Source organism: Leptopilina heterotoma, unplaced genomic scaffold (genome assembly GCF_015476425.1).
Source record: "Leptopilina heterotoma isolate Lh14 unplaced genomic scaffold, ASM1547642v1 Lhet_228, whole genome shotgun sequence".
In the NCBI taxonomy this organism is placed as follows: domain Eukaryota; kingdom Metazoa; phylum Arthropoda; class Insecta; order Hymenoptera; family Figitidae; genus Leptopilina; species Leptopilina heterotoma.
In genome coordinates, this window is record NW_025110946.1 from 1,069,923 (window position 1) to 1,092,267 (window position 22,345).

General features: G+C 27.3%; 1 protein-coding gene across 7 annotated transcripts in view; it reads right to left on the reverse strand.

Moving 5' to 3' along the window:
• Positions 1-2,027: 2,027 nt before the first annotated feature.
• The window catches only part of LOC122502338 (cytosolic purine 5'-nucleotidase), a 46,218-nt gene continuing 25,900 nt past the window's right edge, over positions 2,028-22,345 (reverse strand). For all 7 annotated transcript variants that reach the window (XM_043612330.1, XM_043612331.1, XM_043612333.1 and 4 more), the window contains 8 exons: positions 21,957-22,030; positions 10,859-11,072; positions 10,115-10,538; positions 9,883-10,039; positions 4,643-4,883; positions 4,216-4,453; positions 4,010-4,129; positions 2,028-3,934 (listed from right to left, as the gene is read on the reverse strand). In XM_043612330.1, the coding sequence (XP_043468265.1) occupies positions 3,773-3,934; positions 4,010-4,129; positions 4,216-4,453; positions 4,643-4,883; positions 9,883-10,039; positions 10,115-10,538; positions 10,859-11,072; positions 21,957-22,030 (1,630 nt within the window). In that variant the 3' untranslated portion in view covers positions 2,028-3,772. The remainder of the gene's footprint in view (positions 3,935-4,009; positions 4,130-4,215; positions 4,454-4,642; positions 4,884-9,882; positions 10,040-10,114; positions 10,539-10,858; positions 11,073-21,956; positions 22,031-22,345) is intronic.

Consider the following 22,345-nt stretch of genomic DNA (forward strand, 5'->3'; position numbering starts at 1 on the left):
GAAGTTGAAATTTAAAAAATTCTATTTCCCGTGAGAAAAGAAATAAGAAGTATTTAAATATTTATTTAGCAAAATTATTCGAGTTTTGATTAACTGAATTTGGAAATCAGTGAAGAATCAGGGAAATACAAAATAAAATTTTTTGTGACAACACTGACTTAATTAAACGACTTTTTCGACTTTTTTTCTATTTCCGAGGCCTGTTTCTTGTGTCAATTTAGATCAATTATTTTGTTCTCAGACATTTTTTATTTGTTTTTTTTTTTAATATTTCTTGAGCATTTAAAATTTACATAAAAAAATTTAAATAAAAGTCATTAAAGGCCATCTCACCCAATAATACATAATAAAAGTAAACATAAAAATATTAAATAAAATTATTTTCCCTTTCATTTTTTGTTTATATCAAAGCGTGGGTTATATACTACTCGATAAAACATAAAATTAAAAATTATCAATTAAAAAATAGCAATATTACAATAAGAAATCTGAAATTCTCAAATTGTTTTAGCCCCTTCCAAAAAAAAATGAAACACATTTTCATTATTTTTTTTCAATAATTATATTATATTACATATTATAATTAAATAATTAATTGAAGTTAAAGTTAGGTTTTTTACTACATATACTTTATATTTTATTTTCCAAAAAATTATTATCTATATCAATATATTTAAAATTATTTAGTAAAATTATTAAAATTTCAAACAAAATCTAGAAGTTATTTAATTTTATCTTTTTTAAATTATTTTATATTGTTGAACGGAAATAGTTAGAGCATTGCAATTTTAATTATAGAAGGGTTTTTCACTCTAAATAAATGTCCGGATTTATGTGACATTCTGTTCATTTTTGTGGTGTCCATATTTAAAGTTTGTTTTTACTCTACTTTTGACAATTTTTTCGTAAAAGAAAATATCAACTTTTAAGTATATTTTTTGAATTTATTCTCATCGCGATTTTTTCAGGTCCTTATTTGAGTCCCCTGAAGAGATACCTAAAGGTATTTGCTAAATGGCTAAATATCTTTAGTCAGATTTTTTATATTTGTTGTTAAAGCCAAAAATGCACCCTGGGGCGAAATGTTAAATGTATTTATTTTTACATGTTGTAAAAAATTTTTTTTACATTTTTTGTTTTTTGGGGTTTATTTGTTTAAAAATTATTTATTTGTCATTAGGTAATTACTCTGTCAAAAAACAAGACCGTTCACGTGAAATAAACCAAAAAAAAAATTTTTTTTTAAATTTTAATTTATTAACTTTATAACTGTTCTAAAGCTTTTGTTAAATAAACACAGATCTTTTATTAACTAAATTACTTGTTTACGTATACTTTAACTTATCTACTACTTAACACCTATCAGAAAATAGTTTTAGTAGGCTAGAAATAGAATTTAACATTTAACCCCAGCCACAAAATTTTCAAAAAAGGACAAAACATGTATTTTATGTGAAAGTATCAGAAACTTTTTTATTGAAAGTTGTAGAGGACAAGTTGCCCTACAATATTGATATATAAATATTTGCATCTAAGCGGATTATATTGTGTAAAAAAAATCATTTATGCAAAATTTAACCTTTCGCCCCAGTCTCCCCTATAATCATTTTTTTACCTTTTATATTCTTAGAATAATAACAATTTTTGTAAAAATGAAAATTATTTTTAATTTGAAAGTGAAAGTATCAAATAATAATTTTTGCGAAATTCAATTTTTTTCGTACAACAAGAAAGTTTAATTAACTATTTTGAATTTAGAAAATCTGATGTCAAATTTGAAATTAGTATCAAAATTTGTTAAAGTTTTTTTTTGTATAGGTACTTTAATGTTTTTAAATAGTATAAATTGAAAATTTAATTCTAATTATTTTTTCAGTTATGTGCCATAAATAATTATTTCTTTAAAAATTTCTTCTAAAAAAATTTTATCAGCTTTTTTTTAATTTACTCTGGAATATCTACAAAAATGAATTAATAAAGCAGAAATGATCAAAAAAATGTTTACTCAACATTATAAAAAAACAAACTTCAATGCATAAAATAGCCACATCCAGAGGGCTATATTTATTGGGCACGACATATTTTTTGTACATATTTTTTGACATATTTTTTGTAACTAAAATAGAATATAATGTTGTACAATACATTTTTTATAAAAAAAAATTATTAATTTTTCATTAGAAAACTAATATATAGGTATGTATTGTTTATTAAAGTTCTGTTATAATGGAAACACGTATTTCCCAACTGCAAATAATTATTTATTTGAAAATTTCTGTTTCTAAATTAATTAAATCACATTGTTCAAAAGTTATTTGAAACGATAATTAGGTATATAAATTCTGGTTAATATACTCTTCATCTTTTACATTTTTGCAGCATCAAGGTCACTCTCCAAGAGAATCACATAAGACTCTTTTGGGAGTTCCAGTGTATATCAAATGCTTGATTTTCTTTTTTTCTTTTATAATAATTTGAATTTTAATAAATCGTTGAGTTAAAAAATAGCTATTTGGTGCCCAAAATAGCCCTGTTTGACGGTAGACTAATAATATTAAGCTTAACAGTTTTTGCACTTTTGACTTTTTTACAGTAGTTAGAGTTATAGTTATAGTGGTAACCATATATGGAAATAATTTTTAATAATAGGCAAAGCGCCCTCTATAGAATAAAGATACTCAAGTTTTTCAAGATCGCAAATTTTTTTATAATAGTTCTTGACATACATAATTGCATATATAAAATTTCAGATTAATTATATTTGAAAACTTATAAGCAAGAAAATTTTTTATAAACCTTCCATTTTAGTTTCAAAAAAGTTACAAAATCTCTTAGAGAATTTATTTATAAAAATTTCTAAAATTATAATTTTTCTTTTTTTCTATATAAAATGAGTCTCGCAGTATCTTTGATTTACAATGAGTTCTTAACTATCATTAAGTAATGATAATGACAAATTTCTCACTTACATAATAACGGCTAATTTATTATTACACAACAATTAATAAATTATTTTAATTATTATGTAATAGTAGACAATTTATCACCTAATATATGTATTAAAAAACATTTTCTTCCTCTACTGTGCAAATACAAAATTCATTGAACATTCGTCAGAGAATAATAAAAATTGAACTTTCATTTTATAATAATCACTATCGATTAAAGGCATTGACACATTTTAAATTAAATAAGTGCCAAACATTTTTGACAGAAAACATATTTTGAAATTTTAAATTTTCCTACATAGCGCTTTATTTAACAACAATAGAATAAACATGCCAAAGAAAGTTATAAAATTAATAAAATATTTGCAAATAATTTTCTTAATATTGTTTATATTATTGTCGATAAAATGTTTTTTTTTCAATAAATGTATACATTTATATCTTTTAAACTTTACTTAAAATTATAGATTAATTCCTTGAAATTTCACTTGGAACGAAAACAAAATGCTATAGAAATTATCTTTTCATTTGAGAAGATTTTTTAAAAAATATGAATTTGAACAAATACATTGACAATCATTTATATTAATAATGATAATAAAAAGATTCTATATATGGATAAGTATAAAATAAATTTTGATTAACCTTAACAGTATATTTGAAATTTTATAAAAACATTAACAAGTGAACGAACTACTGTCATTGCTTTTAATACTTAACACACCTGTTAATGAATTTTTCGATGTAAAAATCCTTGAGTTTTGAAAAATAATTTTGCAAATTTGCAAAATTCTTTGATCGAGAATTAGTTGGAATTATTCAATTTAAGGTTCTTTTTCCTTTTGAGTTTTTTCTTGCACTCCCTGTTTTTGAGAATCACTATCCTCGTCACTGCAATCTTCATCATGTGTGTGTGTAACATTCCTTGGAGTTTCTGGTCTAGCGTGTGGAATTTGAATATTGTTCGTCTCTACTTCTAAAGTTTTCTAAAAGTTTTAGGGATGATTTTAATATATTTAAAAACTATTTTCGTTTTAACTTTGCAAAATGAAAAAACTTACAGTTATTATTCGGCTGTGCTCTTCCTCCTCATCAGGAAGTTTAAAAGGTCGTGTTCGACTAATCATTGGTGTCTCCATAACAAATCGTTGTTCATGAGCAACTGTACTTTCGTGGGGCATCTAGAAATTTAAAAATACGAAATAAAGAAAACTTAAGTAAAAAGGAAAAAAATATTTTTTTGTAATTTTAATTAAAAAATACTTACAAGCATAGCAGGCGCTCTAAACATATACGAGAAAGGATAGTAAATTAAATTTAAAAATGTGGCAGCGTAAAGATCTGCATATCTGACAACTTGACTACTGAAAAACGTTTGCCTGCTGCCACTTCGAAAAAGCGATCCCATCATTCCATAAGCTAAATCCATTTTATGTGTCACGTCTCTTATTGATGCTCTTAATTTTGAAATATCAGGTTTTTCTTTGGTGCTACTGTCTAAATTTCTGGAAAAGAAAAGTTCTTGTTTTTAAGAAAAACACTAAAACAGTTTTCATAAAAATTAACTGTCGTCAGCGTGTTTTGTTTCTTTTAAAATATTATTTTCGCCAAATTTATTTATTTAACTCAATTCTTTATAATTTTCTATTAACTAAAAATTCTATTCGTCTCAATATTTATTTTATTTTACTTACTTGTACATTTCTCCCAACATAACGTCCAAACTTTGTAGTTCAGCGAATAGTTGACATTTGTCAGTCCAAACGTGAAGTTCTTGGACCAATTCAGGAACTATCAAAAATGTTCTCCAACCCCTAATTTTTTTACTTTTTAAAATGTCACCAAATATATGATCACCTACGTACAAGACATCTTTACCTTTAGCTCCAATCATTTCTGTGAAAACGTCACATGAACCCCCTGAATAAACCTCACCTGCAATTGAAAGTGAATTAGAATTTTTTTTATATATTTATTTGGACACCTTGAAACAATTTAATTGTTTTTAAATTGTATTTTTAAAAAAAGAGTTTTGAATTTTCAAATAATTTCAAACTTTAAATTATTCAAACCACAAAAATACCTCTATACACTATTCTATAAATTAGCTATTCCTTAAAAATTAAAAAGAAATTATTAATGTGAATTAGAGAAAATTAAATAATTTTTTTAATTTTCTTGTAAAAATAATAGAAACACAAAAACAGACTCGATTTAAATAAAAACTATTCTGGACAAAGTACCTATTAATTTAATAATATAACATTTTAATCCCAAATTATTTTATGTATTATTTATGTATTTTTGTAGTTTTTTAAATTAATTTCTTAAGATATATAATTAGTATTTTACATAAGAAATGATGGCGGTATTACGTCTTAATAAAAAATAAAATTTTTTTGAAGATTAAAAAATGAGAATGCAACATTATTTTTAATTTTTAGCATTTTAAAGCTAATTCTAGACACAGGGCTCGAACCAGTGAAAGTATTTTAAAACACGGACTTTACGGATCAAAAATGAAAAATTACGGACCATTTACAGATCAATTACTGATAATACTGATAATACTGATAATACTGATAATACCAGTCCGAGTCAAATAAGAGAACATTTTACTTAAAATTATAAATTAAAATTTTTCAAAACTATAAAACATGAAAATATCGATCACTCCGAGTCTTCGACTCGGAGCAATCAATGTCTTCATGTTTTATAATAATTAAAGTTGGGGGTCAAAAATCTTTGAAAAACTGTCCACGTGGTATATGGACGGCCCCTTACAGTATTCAATTTTTCGAAAACTTTTTCAAAAAAATTAATTTCAAAATTTAATTATTTTTAAAAATTTACGCTATATTGCTCTTAATATTCAATTATTATCTAAGATTTTAACTAAAATTCATTTTCAAATCAATTTTTATTAGAAAATGCTACTAGAATTCAATTATTTAAGTACAAAAATAAATAATTTGTTGAATAATTGAATGTTTTTTAAAATTCAATTTTGTTAAAGAATTTTATCAACAAATCATTAAATAATTGAATTCTGTCGACGAATTTTAATAAAAATTTTAAGAATAATTACATTTTTCGAGGATTTTGATTAAAATTGTATTAAAAATAATTAAAATTCTGCAATGAGTTTTATTATTTATGAAAATAATTGAATTCCTAAAAAGAATTTTATTATTTACGAAAATAATTGAATCCCTGTAGAATTTTTTATTATTTATGAAAATAATTGAATTATTGGGAAGAAATTTATAAAAAAATGTGTAAATAATGAAATAACTGAAATTTTTATTACTTTTTGGAAATAATTAAAGGTTTGTGTAGAAATTTATTAAATTTTTTTTAAATAATTGAATTGTTTTTGAAAATTTTATTAGAATAGTAGATACCTATTAAATATCATTGAATTGAGGATAATTTTGGAAAATAATAGAAATTTTGCCAAGAATTTTATTAAAATTTTTGAATAAAATTGGATTTCGGAGAAGTAGGGTAACTGCACCAATTGCCGAGGGTGCTCCAATTGTCGAGGATAATAATTTTCTTTTTTAGATAAATAGTATAATATATAATATTTAAGAACAAAAAAAATTTCTAAATAATCTTTGTATTTTCAACTGTATATTTATATATACAAATTTCGTAGCGATTCTACTAAAATAATTATTTAATTAATATTATAATTCACTGCTGTAAAATTTACACGAATCTCCATTTTCTTAATACTTCTGGTTGATTAAAACAGATTTTTAGAAATGCAAATTAAACGTATTTATAATGACTTTTTGTGTACAAAATTATTATTATAATTTTGTACACGAACTAAATTAATTTTGTATGCATGTTTTTTTGTTAAAAAAAATATTTAATATTTTTTAAAAGCAAATCATCGGTATTTGGTTCCTTTTTTTTGACAGTTCCATTTTTCGAGGTAATGACTCGAAAATTGGTGTAGTCACTTTTTTCGCTGATGCACCATTTATCGATGGTTAAGTGTTTATTTACTAAACGTCCCAGTAAAAAAAAACTAATTCAAATGAATTGAAACGAATTAACATTTTTGGTAGGCTCCAATTCGTATTTGTCACAAAGCGGGATTCACTCAAGCTCTTTGTATATTCAATTGAATTTAATTCAATATGTACCAATCTGTCCAAACGAATTCGCATTCGAAAGAAATGGCCAAGGAATGCATTGAATTCGTGCTAACGAATTGAAAAAAAATTAAAGGCTCAAAACTTGTCCAGTGAATTGGTACGGATAGAAGGTTCGGAAGTTCAATACAGTTTCACGAATTCAGGAAAATTGCATCATGGCTCCAATTCGTATTTGTCACAAAGCGGGATTCACGAAAGCTCTTTGTGAATTCTTTTTAATTCATTTCAATTAGTTTTCGTTTACTGGGGTCAAACATAAATGCCAAACATTTATAGGTACAGAGAAAAAGAAAAAAAATGCTCCAAAAATTTACAACCAACAGAAAATAATCAACCAAAAAAACGAGGAAGAGGGAAAAAAAATTAATAAAAAAATGCATTATTTAAAACTAAAAAATTTTGTACTATAGTTTAATTATAATTAACCATTATATTTACAGTTCGTAATAAAAGTTTATTTTTTTCGTTTACAAATTTAATGTGACTTAAATTAATTTATTTTTTCAATTAATGTCTGATTAACAAAATTGATTAATTTTAATTAACTTATTTATAAAAGTTTAAAAAACAGTTAAATAATTTTCTGTCCTGTATCATCTACTATAAAAATGTTTTATATCGATATTATAAATTATTCAATTATAGTTAAATAAATATATTTGTTTTCTGGTAATGTTCTATAATATTTTTATCGAAAAAATTAATATCTACTCGATTTTCTGATATCTGTACAGGTTAATTGTTAGGTTATATTGGGTTATATGTTTAAAAATGTCATACCCTCGACAATTGGAACAGACCCTCGAGAAATTAGCACAAGACCATCGACAAATGGTGCTTTTGCTCGATTGACTTTTAAATATATTTTTTGCTTAACAATTTAGTTTATATTAAAAAAATAAATATGAATATTAAACATTATTAGATCCTTCGTCCAAATATACAAAAATCAAATTTTAAAGTGCATTTACTTCCGAGAAAAAAAATGTCAAAGTCACATGTTGCCTAAAACCCTCGACAATTGGTACAGTTACCCTATATCGTACAATTTACGGACTTTTCATCGTTTTTCAATAAAAAATTACGGACTTTACGGACCTTTTTTCAAAAAAACGGACTTTTACGGACTTGAAGCAAAGTTACGGACTGTTACGGGATTTATGGACCTAGTTCGAGCACTGTAGACACAACAAAAATGCAAAAAGAAAAATTTTCTTGTTTAAAATTCAAGTAAAATATGTTAACCAAGATTAAGTAATATGTTGGAATATGGCTGCTAAAGTTAGATGTAAAACCAACTTGCAACATCAATGAAATAAATTCTATTTTATTCATGTTAACCATTAATGAAAATTAATGTTGTTTATTTTATTTTAAATTTTTAGAAAAATTACATTTTTCCTTAGTGTTGCAAAAAAGTTTTTTAAAATGAAACTTGATTAGAAGTGTAATGATCATGATTTTAATTGCCAAAAGAATAGCTCGCCGGATGGAGTCCGGGTACTTGGTTTAGTTAATTTTAGCAAATTAGTCTTTAAATCTTTATCAAAACAGTATTTAAGTTTAGGACCGTATTATACTATCATTTAGAGTAAGGTGTAGTCATTAATAAGGCATTAATTAAACCTTCGTAAGAAAGTATATTTTAGTAACAAATAAAAGAATAACAAAATATCATAAACAAAATAAATTTAGATTAACAAAATAAATCGTAGAAATACTAGTAATAAAATATCGTTCGCTAATTTATTACCGAGAATAGTGACTCATATTAGTTTACCGTTTCACTATTGAACGTCTCACTTATTACGTATTTACCGAGTTCTACATACGTTACGTTATTATATTTTACTAACGAGCTACGCTTTACTAGATTTAATTATTCCCGAAGTTAGTCATGAATTTACTTCCCGATTTTCATATTGAACGATTACATAGGTTGTGCACTCTAGTGGGGACGATTTCACAAAATAAAACTAGGGAGAAATCGTGTCGATTAAAAGCCAGTATGCTCGCTGACCCTCTTATCCAATAGGAAAATATACCGAAATAATTAAATCTCTGTTCAAGCTTCATCTTCCCCCAAGATGTACCTTGGGTTGAAGAATCTACCTAGTGCATCAACTCTGTGGAGGTCGAGTTGTACCTCTTCACCACAGGGTTGGTTCACAATGGCAAGAAAGGTGTGAGAATGGAGCGACGGAGTATCAAGGGGTGTTACTACTGCACAGTTGTACCTGAGTCTCGAGTGCAGATCCCTCTAGGAAGTGGTGCAAACTAGCAGCCCCAGTTGTACCTGAGATACCGCCTGCTCGCTCCAGGTAGAGAGAAAGAATTAGTGCAAGCTAGCAGCCCCAGTTGTACCTGAGATACCGCCTGCTTGCACCAGGTAGAAAGGAAAGAGAGAAAAGAAGGAGAGAGTTGTCGTCGATCTTCCTCGGAGCAAGCCCCGAGTCAGTTCGACGGCGAACTGAGGAAATTGTCCGTGCGAGCATAGTATATAGAAGTCTGGTCGCTATCCAGGTAAGTTTCGCGGTGGGGAGCGTGACGTTGCCGTGACGCGCGGTATGTGCGCGGTGGCTACTCTCTTCGCGACTAGCAGGCTGAACGTGCTGTAGTATATATAGATATACTGTCTGTACGAAATATAATTTCTCACACTAGATTTTAAACGCTATCGTTACAGAAGTTATTCTAAATTAATAATTAATCTTTCTACTTTATACTAACTAACATTGTTTAATAATAATTATTTCACTCACCCGTGTGTAGAGGGCCTTTATGAGTGCCCAATTTCAAAGCGCCGGTTTTTGTATTAACCTGTCGCAAAATCGTCCCTTCTCCAAAAAACAATGGTTTTCTTGCGTCAACGACAATTGTGTCAAAGTATGTTTTCCAATTTCTATGAGGTTCGTCCGACTAGGATAAAATAAACAGAATTTGATAAACATTGGTCTAAAAAAAATAAATAAAAAAAACAAAAAATACTCTTACCCTCGCGCCATGTGGAAAGTCAAACAAGTACGTCATTATTTTATCAGTAAAAACATAATCACTATTCGTGAGGAGGAAAACTTTGGCTCCACTTTCTCTAATTCGAGCCAAGAACATAGGCAGCCTTATATCTTTCTTAACGTATTCATCTAAATTTTTAATTGTTTTACTTTTCAAATCGCCTTGATAATGTATCCAATCAACTGCATTTCTCACATCCTGAAAAATACTCTTAAAACTCATTGTCAAATCACCCTCTTTAACTCCCGTTTTCTCACGTGTGAATTGTGGTGAATTTGTAAAAAAATCTATTAAACATGCCAGCAAATATGTTTCTGGCAAATTAAACAGAGTATTGAGAACAAAAACTCTCGATTCGTCCAGTTGTAGAAATTTGTTCGGATATAATTCATAAACCTGGGAACTAAAATATTTTCATTAGCAAAATTATTCACAAAAAGAATTAAATAAAAATTGTAATTTAATAAAGATGAAAAAATATAAGTATAATATGTAAAATATTCCTCTTTGAATTTTAATGTAGTGACTAATTTTTATTGTTTTTAAAATATAACTTTTTTAGAACATTGTTTTGTCACGTCATTGATTAAGAAATCATGAGAGCAGCGTTAAAAAATGAAGAAAAAAAATGACTCAGTATAGGTATAAGAAAACTACACAAAGAGATGCTCTAAAGCATCTCATAATACATGAAGAATTATTTTATGTACAAATAATACTCACTGCTTTAAAAATTCAAATCCATGAACGCAGACTAAAATATTCCCGTAAGCGTCAACTTTAAGAAGATTGCCATAAAGCGTATCGAACCATAATCCTCTTACTGGAAAACTAGGATCATACTCAAACTCTTTGATTTCACGAGGATAACCAAGAGATACCAATCGATCTTTCACAAGGTCAAATCCTAGTTGTTCATACTGCGGAGATTTGTACTCTGAAAATTATCCATTACAATTATTTCATACATTCGTTTTCATACATTTAGTTTATTATTCTATGTGTGCGTCCGCATGAAAAGGACCCATTTTTTGTATATTAGTTTGTATTTTAGAAGATAATCGCAATTTTCCAAAAGTGCTTCAAATTTTTCACTTTAAATTATTCGTTTACTATAACTTTGTTGTAATTAAAACAACTAATAATCTTAGTTTTAAGTTTTAATTAACATGGCAATTTTTTGTGATTTTTTAACAGGGTTGCCACAGGTCAGGGAAGTCAGGGATTTTTAGTAAAAGTACCTACTGGAAAAAATTGAATTTTTAAAATTCATGAGAAAACTCTGAATTCAATTATTTTCAAAAAATTTAATAAAATTCTTGTCAAAATTTCAATTATTTTCAAAAATTTTCCTCATTTCAATTATTTTTAATATCTACTATTTTAATAAAATTTTACAAAAGAATTTTATTATTGAAACAAAATTTTAATAAAAATATCACAGGAATTCAAATACATACCAATTTTTTTAATATATTTCTTCGCGCCAATTCAATAATTTTAAATTTTTTAATGAAGTTTCTCCAAAGAATTCAAATATATTCAGAGAATTGAAAAAAGTAGTTCTAAGAAATTCAGTTACTTCGAAAAATTTAAATAAATTTCTTTTAAAAATTCTATTATTTAAAAAAAATTTGACAAAATTCTTTACAAGATTTAGTTAATAAACTTGCAATTTTAATAAAATTGTCCTATATACAATTCAATTATTTCCAATACAATTCTTCTTGAGAATTCAATTATTTTCATAAACAATACATTTTTTTAATGGGAATTCAATTATTTAAAAAAAATTTAAATAAAATTCTTCGCTGCAAATCAATTATTTTTATAAATAATAAAATTTTTCTTGAGAATTCAATTATTTGAAAAAATTTCGATAAAATGCTTTATAAATTTGAAAAATTATAATAAAATTGGTCGTAGAATAAAATTATTTTCGTAAAATCTTCGAAAGAATTCAATTATTTTCGTAAAAAATAAAATTCTTCAAAGAAATTTAATTATTTAAGAAATTTTAATAAAATTCTTCCCAAGAATTCAATTCTTTTCAAAAATAAACATTTTTCCAGGAATGTAATTATGTTCAAACATTAAAAAGAAAATTCCTTTCAAAATTTAAATTATCTTTATAAACAATGAAATTCTTCATCGAAATTCAACTATTTTAAAAAAATTTAATAAATTCTTTTGCAAAATTTCACAGGAATTCAATTATTTACAAAATTATTAATAAATTTCTTCGAAATAATTCAATTATTTTCATAAGTAATAAAATTTTCACAGGAATTCAATTATTTAAAATACAAAATTGTAAAATTTAAGTTAAAAGTTAAAGTTTAAAGTTTAAAGTTTTTAGTTAAAAGTTTAAGTTGTAAAATTTTTCGAAAAATATCAATTATTTAAAAAGATTTTTATAAAATTCGTCGCAAGAATTCAATTATTTAAAAAAAAATTAACAAAGTTGTTTTCAAGAATTCAATTATTATATTTTTATAAATAATAAAATTCTTCACCGAAATTCAATTATTTTTATAAACTTGAATAAAATTCGTTGCAAGAATTCAATTATTTATATAAATAAATAAAATTCTTCACAGAATTCAGTTATTTTTTTATAAACTCCCGTGTGGAAATTGCCAAGGTTTGCTAATATTGATTATTGGGTCTATAATGGTCCTAGCTTGGAATGTACCTTAACCTGGCCCTAGCTTGGTAATAGCTAGAACTTCTTGTTAGATTATAGGGGAGAGTGGTCCTAAGTTGGCCGTGGGCCTAAGTTGGCCACCCTGCATTTCTCAGAGATGGTATACTGGACGAATCTATAATTTTGTGGTATGATATATTGATAAACCATGATATAATTTATGGACCTAATTATAATCTAAGATTCTTCTACGCATTGTGGGGACAATAATATTGTTTTCGACTAAAAAAATTTGATTTTTCTTGTTTTCTCGAGAGCAGCTACAAGAGATAAATAATTAAAAATTTCTATATGAGTGTGTGCGCTAGTTCCTTTATTTAATGTTGTAATAAGAGGTTTTGTTGATTTTTTAATTAAATTTTTTTTATTAGCGTAATAATTTGAAACTTGTAAAAATCTACAGTGGTCCTAAGTTGGCCACCTATTGTTTTTGTTTGTTTTTATTTATGTTTTATTTCTTTTTTGTGTTTTTTATCACGAGAAAGACCGTAAAAGTGTAACGTAGGAATTAAACAAAGACAAAAAACAAAAAAAATGGTTTAAAAAACATTAGAAAAAATGAAGTACAAAAACGCCTGTCTCTACAGCCATCCACCACAGTAAATAAATGAAATAAAATATTGTTTCATTTTCTAAACAAAAATAGTTAAATAATGCGTTTTTATTCTCCTAAATGTATCAAATTTGTAAAATTTCTGCGTAATTGAAAAGAATATGCATTTCTTTCTTATACTCAAGCGAAAAAAAGTGGTGGCCAACTTAGGACCAGGGGGTGGCCAACTTAGGACCGCTATTTCTGAAATGTCCAAAATGCAGCTTTTCACGATTTATTGTATTAAGACTACAAAAGTCATTCTATAACGTTCTAAATACCACAAAATTATAGCAAAACGATCTCTGAACACTAATATATACTTGCCGAAGTGATTAAATTTCATTTTGTTACTATTTTCGACCAATTTGCTTAGGCGGCCAACTTAGGACCACTCTCCCCTAAGTTATAAATATATTTAAAAATATGTATCAGTAATTCTTTATGTGTAATTTGAAGTAATATTTAAACATCTCATATAAGATTGAGACAATATTGAACTGAAATGTTTACCTTTAACTTTTCATTTGTAAAATTTGACAGATTATCAATAGAATTCTACTAATTGCTATTATCAGAATTGAGTTACTAATAATTAGTAGAAAGCTACTGATTCGATTAGTAAAATATAAGTTACTGATTCAATCTGTTGTATAAAAATATGACATAGTCAAATTTACTAATTTATCAGTTGAATTTAAAGGTTATGTTGATTTCTCTTTGGCCACCAGTATATTTACAGCATATCCCTGTAAAAAAAAAAGTATTGGGAGGTACGGGATTCCGTATTGCAAGTGCCAACCTGCCAATGCGGTATTCGCGAATTACCGCATTGGGTGTCGTGGTGAATACGGAAATCAAGGGGTCCCAATGCGGTGCCAGTTTTAAGCTTTAAAAAAACGAAAATACGTGACAGGAGGAAATAATTAGTGTCAGTGGAGAAATATGCGAGTTAAAGGAATGAGAAAACAATAATAGTGAGTGTAAAAATGAAATTTTAAGAAAAAAAGGTAAGTTGAACTGTCAAATATGGGCCCAATGCGGCATAGGCTGATTTCAATGCGCCACAGCAAAAGCAACTTTGACTGGTTTGAATGGCGTGAAATAGGTAAACAAACATTTTCTAACACATTTGTCTCCGTACACAGACACTTTTCACTAAATCTGCCAACGTACAATTGGTAAGCATCTTCTAAATTACAATAATCGAAAATATTGTTTAGATTCATGCAGAAACGTGGTTATAAAATAAAAAATTGGAAAGTAATGTAATGCAAATCATATGTCAGCTGGGCCACTGTGTTCGCTCGATTTGCTCTGCTTGCTTCTGCCCTCTACTGGCGACTTGCACTATGTACCGATTGTGTACCGCATTGAAAGCAGCCTACGCCGCATTGGACTCATATTTGACAGTTCAACTTACCTTTTTTTCTTAAAGTTTCATTTTTACACTCACTATTATTATTTTCTCATTCCTTTAACTCGCATATTTCTCCACTGACACTAATTATTTCCTCCTGTCACGTATTTTCGATTTTTTTAAAGCTTAAAACTTGCACCGCATTGGGACCCCTTGATTTCCGTATTCACCACGACACCCAATGCGGTATTTCGCGAATACCGCATTGGCAGGTTGGCACTTGCAATACGGAATCCCGTACCTCCCAATACTTTTTTTTTACAGGGATCCTTAGTTCCGAAGCTTATGAAAGTTAAAATAAATCTTTAAATGTCTTCAGTTTTTCAATGTTGGGCGCATAAGTTGACTAAACATTGCATGAATGTTTACAATTTTCTTTAATTTTTTAAGTTTTTCAAAACTTTTTAAAATTTTCTTTAAACTTCCTCCTTTAAAGAAAAAATTCATTTAAATTAAAAAAAATTTTTACTTCATGCAATGTTCAGTTAACTTTTGCGCCCAACATTGAAAAACTGCTGACATTAAAGATTTATTTAAAGTTTCATGAGCTTTGATTTAAGCTTCAGTTAATTAACTCAATTAAAATTTTCATTACAATATATTTTTCAAGTTAAATTTTTAAAACCGTTCACGGATTTGTTAACTTCTGTTAAAATCATATTTTGTTGAATGAAACTGAAGTTTGCAACATTTACGTCGACGAAAGGAGATAAAAACTTCAATTTTTAAATAACAATTGACTTTCCGTCCCCGATTGGATTAAAAATCTATGCAGGATGTAATGAAAAGAACAATTAAGTTCTTTTTATCAGAAATTATTTGCATCTCGATCTTTAAAAAAATTTTTTTCTCATTTTGCGTCAACGAAAATATGTTACTGACTTCAGTTTTATTATTTTGAGGCATTCATAATGGAATAGTTCATATGACTTATGATGACAAGAATAACCTGAAGTATCATGCAACACATCGTACCAAGCGAGCGTGGTTAAGTGGTTAGGTTATCGGTTTACGAATGTTAGGGTCGTGCGTTCAACTCCCAACGTGTGGGGATTTTTTCTCTGTTAGTATATAGGAATTAAGTATTATAAATTACATGATAACAAAAGTAGGTAAAAAAAAGTTGAAATAATGAATCTCAATAATAATAAATAATAAATAAGAATAAATAATTTTTTTTAAATAGTTAATTGGCGATTCAAACAGTTCAAGCAGCGCCACTGTTGGAACTAATATATGCAGGACAGCTGGTCTATGCTTCTGTTTGTTTACTTATAAACTTTATAATTATTTTAATAAATAAACTGTATATTATACAATTAAATAAATTATTTTATTAAAATCATTACAAAGTTTAAGTAAACAAACAGAAACATAGACCAGCTGTCCTGCATATATTAGTTCCAACAGTGGCGCTGCTTGAACTGTTTGAAACGCCAATTAAACTGTTCCTTTTATTGGGCCTAACTAGATTCTCTAGGTAGAACCAGGCTAGAAGAGCGTGACGTTTCAACCTAGGGCCTACAAGGATAAACAAGCTAGGACCAAGTTAATAAAGGGGAAATCTAGGTAGAACCAATAAAGGGCCATTAGAAAATTTCCACACGGGCTTGAATAAAATATGTTGAAAAAATTAAATTATTTTCAAAAGTAATAAAATTATTTGCAGAAACTCAATTATGTTCAAAAATTAAAAAAAAATTCTTATCAAAATTTCAAGTTAAAATTCTTCTCCGAAATTCAATTATTTTAGAAAAATTTTAATAAAATTGTTGGGAAAATTTAAATTATTTTCATAAATAATAGGGGAGCTTGCGGGTAATGGGAGCTTTTAAAATTTCACGTACTTAAAAGCCTTCAAATTCGCTGTAATGTCTAGAAAATCTTCTACAACCTTTGTTTATATCATTCCAAAACAAACAATTACATTCTTGACAAATTTTTAGTAAAGACAAGGGAAAATGTATTTTTTGAGTTTTCGTTGTAAAATGCAAAATATTTCTAAACATCACCATAAGTAGTTAAAATCGTATTATTTAGTTCTGTTTTTCATTATATTATAGGTGAATATGTGTAGATATGTATACTTGTATAAAAATCGAGGTAATAATAAAATTTGTTTATATTTTTAATTTCTTATTCAAATTGTGGCCTGTAAGAATTCTGTGGGGTAATGGGAGAATTAGTGTCAGCCCAAAGAATTTTCTTTACTATGTTACGGCTTTCGTTATTTCTTTGAAAATTGTAAAAGATATCACCTTATGAACAAACTTTTAATTAAAAAATAATTTTTAGTGGAAAAAATGAAAAATTTAATTTTTTTTCAAAAATTTTGTATTAAATTATAATTTAGGAAAAAATTTATTCGAAGTCTAAAGTTTTTGCTTCATTGTAAGTATTAACACTTTTTTCTATTAAAAAACAAAAAATATTCCTAAAAAATAAAAATTTTTTAAATTTCAAGTGAAAGCTCCCAATACCCAACAAATTAGGTGATGGCAAAAAATGTATTTTTTTTTTGAAAATTTTTTTTTTCAATTTATTTTCTCTTTTTAAGTTTCTAATTAAACATAATTAAAGATAAATAACGAAATGAGTAGAAAATGACGAAACCAATGTATTATTATAAAGATAAGTTGTTTTTTAAATAATTTTCCTTAAGGGGCTCCAATTCCCCCACGCTCCCCTAAAACTCATCGCAGGATTTTAATTATTTTTGATACAATATTTTAATCGAATTACTCGAAAAAAGTAATTATTCTTAAAAATTTTATTAAAATTTGTTAAAAGAATCCAATTATTTAAAAATTTGTTGATAAAATTCTTTATGAGAATTCAATTTTAACAAACATTCAATTATTCAATAAATTATTTGTTTTTCAATTTAAATAATTGAATTCTTCTAGAATTTTCTAATAAAAATTGATTTAAAATTAATTACCTAATAATCGATTTATTATTTATGAAAATAATTGAATTCTTGCAATAATTAATTTTATTACATCTTTTTAAATAATTGAATTTTTTTGAGAAATTTTACATACTTGTAAAAATAATTGAATTCTTGCAAAGGATTTTATTAGGATTTTTTAAAATAATAATTAACTGTTTTTTGAAAAATTTTATGGAAATTTAAATTCCCTACTAAAAATAAAATCACAAAACGACAGAAATTTAGTCAGAATCTCTGACGTTTTTAGGCTGCATTTGTTACTATTGCAGCCACAGAACGTCAGGCTTGAGTCATGTTTAATCAGACAGCTTCAAAAGTAGTCAGGTTTGTTTATACAAAGTCGACACCCTTTTTTACCTGGAAAAAGGTCAACTGCACCCAGGAGGAAAAGTCGGACGAATGTCGGATTATACAACCGCCTGGGATCCGCGCCCGTACGGACCGCCAGCACCGATGGTCTGTACCGATTCGGATCCTAAAATGCAACCGGCGCGGAACAGATTAGGCTCCGACTTTTGGATCCGCCTTTCTACTTTCGTCAGTACTGGCGCGGTACTGGATTTGTTCCGCCTGCAGATTTCATTCTTCTACGCGCGTCGGAAGAATGACGGATGTTAGGTCTGTACTGGCTCGGTGCTGGGGCGGATCCGACTGCGGATCTCGTCATTTATTGTTATAGTTTACATTATCAGTATAATCATAAATTTATTTTATTATTATAATTAATTATTACAATAACTAATTGCATTTATTATAATATTATTATTAGTTAACCAATAAATAAATTAATAGTATTCATGCAAAGGAAGAATATAAGAAACTTAATTTTTTCATTATATATATATAAAAATCCAACTTTATTAATGTGCAATTAAATAAATAATTTTTAATAAATAATATATTAATTTGAAAGAAGTAAAATATATTTAACTTGAAAGAAAATGTGATCAATATATTATAATGCCTACAATAAATAACATATTAAATACAATATATAAAAAAGAGATTATTATTAATTAATTTATTATTAATTAATTAATAATCTCTTTTTAATTTAAACAATATATTAAGTAATTATTTATTGACACTTTTCTGCAAATTAAATAATTAAAAAAATGTGTTGTGCATTAAAATTTTATTCAATTTAATACTATTACTTATATGTTATAAATTGTTTTGCAGTGAAGTTATGTTCATATTATTCGATATATTATGTAATAAAATATTAAAAAACATAATAATAAAAATATAACATTTTTTTTAAACGAAATATTGAAATATTCATAAATACACATTCAGTAAAGTATTGAAAATATACCGGTATTACATCAGTTCGTATTTGAAAATTGTTTATTGCCGCGTAGTAATTTTACAATTTTTATTTCAGCTAGTGAGACTTGAAAGCATTTAAGGTTTGAGAGTTCCATGCGAGCGTAGCATAGTGGTTAGCGTGCGAGATTTCGGTGCGTAAATATTCGGTTAGGCGTAGGTTCGTACCCCCAAGCGTTAGGATTTTTCAAATGTGTATGTAATAAAAAATTGCGTTTAAGGTATTTGTCGCGCGACTGGTCACTGTCAAAAGTTTGTATCCGTTGACTGTACTTATGAAACGATTATGAATGCGAGTTTCTGAAAAACTTTTGCGGACGTACAGTTTGACACACAGATGTTCTCAAAGTATATTCATAACCTCTCGCATGAAAAACGATCGTGGCAACGTCGCAAGTTTGGCGTATGGCCGTCTTTAAAATTTCGCGCCAAAAGTAGCAGACAAGCTGTAGTATTTAACAAGCGCTATTGCCACGTTTACAAATTCACCTGTCATTTACAGTAAATGTTAAAATAATTTTTCAAGTTTGATGTTAAATATCTTTTAAACAAGACGGTGAAAAATTTTCATGTTTTTTATAAAAGTTCATTTTGGTTCAATAAATAAAACTTTAGTTTTTCTAAAAAATCTGTCGATTAGTATAAGTGCAAACATTAAAAATCTGTGGTTTTCATATGGTTTTCCTATACCGTACATGTTAAAAATCGAAACTTTGATTTCATTTTTTGAGACTTACAGACGGTCAATTTTATTTTAATAGGCCTTATTTTGTAGATAAATATCCAAAGAATAATTATGTGAAATTTAAAAAAATTCTGTCGAAAACGAATTTACGCGACAAATACCTTAAGTGTATAAAGAAATAAAAAAATGTGTAAAGTGAACTGTCAATGAATTGTTATCAGTATTTATCTTTTGCAATTAATTATTATTTTTTATTGATATTTGTTGACATTATCATTTTGATCCGAGCCGGTTGTCAGGCGGTAGAATGCCAGCATTGCCAGCGCACATCTGGCTAGGAAATGAAAGATCCGCAGTCGGTACAGTGCCGGGTCCCAGCCGATTGAATTATACACGGAACGGCTCTTCGCGGCCGGTTACCGGGCGGTAGAATGCCAGTTCCGAGACGGATGGCCAGCCAGCTCCTGGCCAAGTCATCTTTTGGTAGAATACCAGTTCTCGGGCGGTAGGCAGGCGGTTCCCAGCCAGTACCACTACTCCGGCGTCGGTACAGGCGAGGATCCGCGCCGGTTGGAAATTTCCCACTGGGTGACCGTCATAAAATTGAAGGGAAATCTTTTTATTTGTTTATATTCATATTTATTTAAACATTATACTTGTTTTTCATCGACTTAGAATTCATCTAACAATATGCTCTTATTATGCATACAGTATATCCCTTAGAACTTAAATTCAAAAATGATATCCTTTTTTATTTAACAATTACGGCTTTCGAGATACGTTACAGTTTCCTTAAAAAAATGTTTTTTATAATAAATTTTAGATATTTGTAATTGTGGAGATTTCTAGATTTTGAATTTATATTCATTTTACTTGAAATTTTAAAATTGCAAAACTTTTGAGCAATAAAAATTAGGTTAGAGACCCGAACCTCGTAACAATAGACCCGCAATTCTATTGTGAAAAAAGGGCTACGCACAAATTTCAAGTTTTAATGGTACTTTACATTTACCGGCTATATTTCGGTGAGGGGCTGTAAATAAAAAAAAAGATTTCAATGCTCAATAATCACAATCCATAAACATCAGGATTTAACAGGAGCATAAAAAATCCTTTAGTCAGAATTAACCAAAAGCTTCAGGAATCGTCAAAGTAGTCACAAAACATCAAAATTTCTGACGTTCTCTCTTTATTTCTGATTTTATTTTTAGCAGGGTTAAGTATTACAAAACATGAAGAAGGCGATAACTGACTCGGAGTTATCGCCTTCTTCATGTTTTGTAATAATGTTCTTATAAGTTGTTGAATTTCAAAAATTTTTGAATTTGGATGTTTTGAAGAATTTTAATTCCTACGGAAAAATAATAATGATTAAATATTTATTTAGAAAAGAAGTTATTGATGTTTTTGAATAGTTTTACAATTAAAGAAATTTGTAAATACATAAATGTAATAGAACATTTTTTTGAGTACCTAATAATTTTTAAAGTGAATCAGAATATTTTTTAGGGTCAGGGAAAAAGTGAAAATTTTATCTGGAAATAAGGGCAAAATAAATATTAAAAGTTCATTTTTTTTCATTTTTTTGTTTACATTTTCATTTGAATTTTAAACCAATATTAATTCAATATTTGAATATAATGAAAACTTGAAAACCAACAATTTTTAATTAATAATTGATTCTCTTTCTGTATTTTTACTCAAAAAATTTAAAACATAACCTCAAATTTTTTCCTTCTTAGGTACCTTTCTTGGGAACGCGTCACAAATTTATTTGAGTTTTTCCACACGGAGAGAAAAATCTAGCTTTAATAGTATGACTCTACCTATACTAATTTCGCATGACTATAGTCACGCTTCAAACGCATGAATTCATACCCAAAAACCCATGGGTCCACGCTTCACCATGGTTTTTCGGTATGTTTTCATGCGTTTGAAGCGTGACTATAGTCCATGCGAAATTAGTATAGGTAGTGTCATACTATTAAAGCTAGATTTTTCTCTCCGTGCATATATCAATTTTTCAAGGTGGGTCAACCTGCAAGCCTTTCCCCTACTCTCTTCAGAACACAAAAAATTGTACTTTCTGAAATATTAATATTCTTATTTTGACAAAAAAATAAAGAAAAACTTACCCGCCAATGTATAGTCCATATCGAATCCATAAAATTTAATATTTTCCAAATGAAGACTTCTGTTCACAAATATTCTGAAAGAATGAAGAAATTAAATTAACATAAAAGCAAAGATAATTTTGAGAATATGACATTTGTTTATTCTAAGGTATGAGTTTTTTATAAACCGGTTTAGACTATGTATCCGATACACTGAAAGTTTTTCAACACGTGCATAAATCGAATGAATAGAACTCGATTCACTATCACAAAAACACATTGAGAAGTATAATTTTTTAATTAGTTAAATAACATCATTTCTATAGCGAATAGTTGTTCTTTTTATATTTTTTTCGAGAATTGTTATTTATTGTAAATAAATAAAAAAAACTCTTAATTTTTCCACAAAG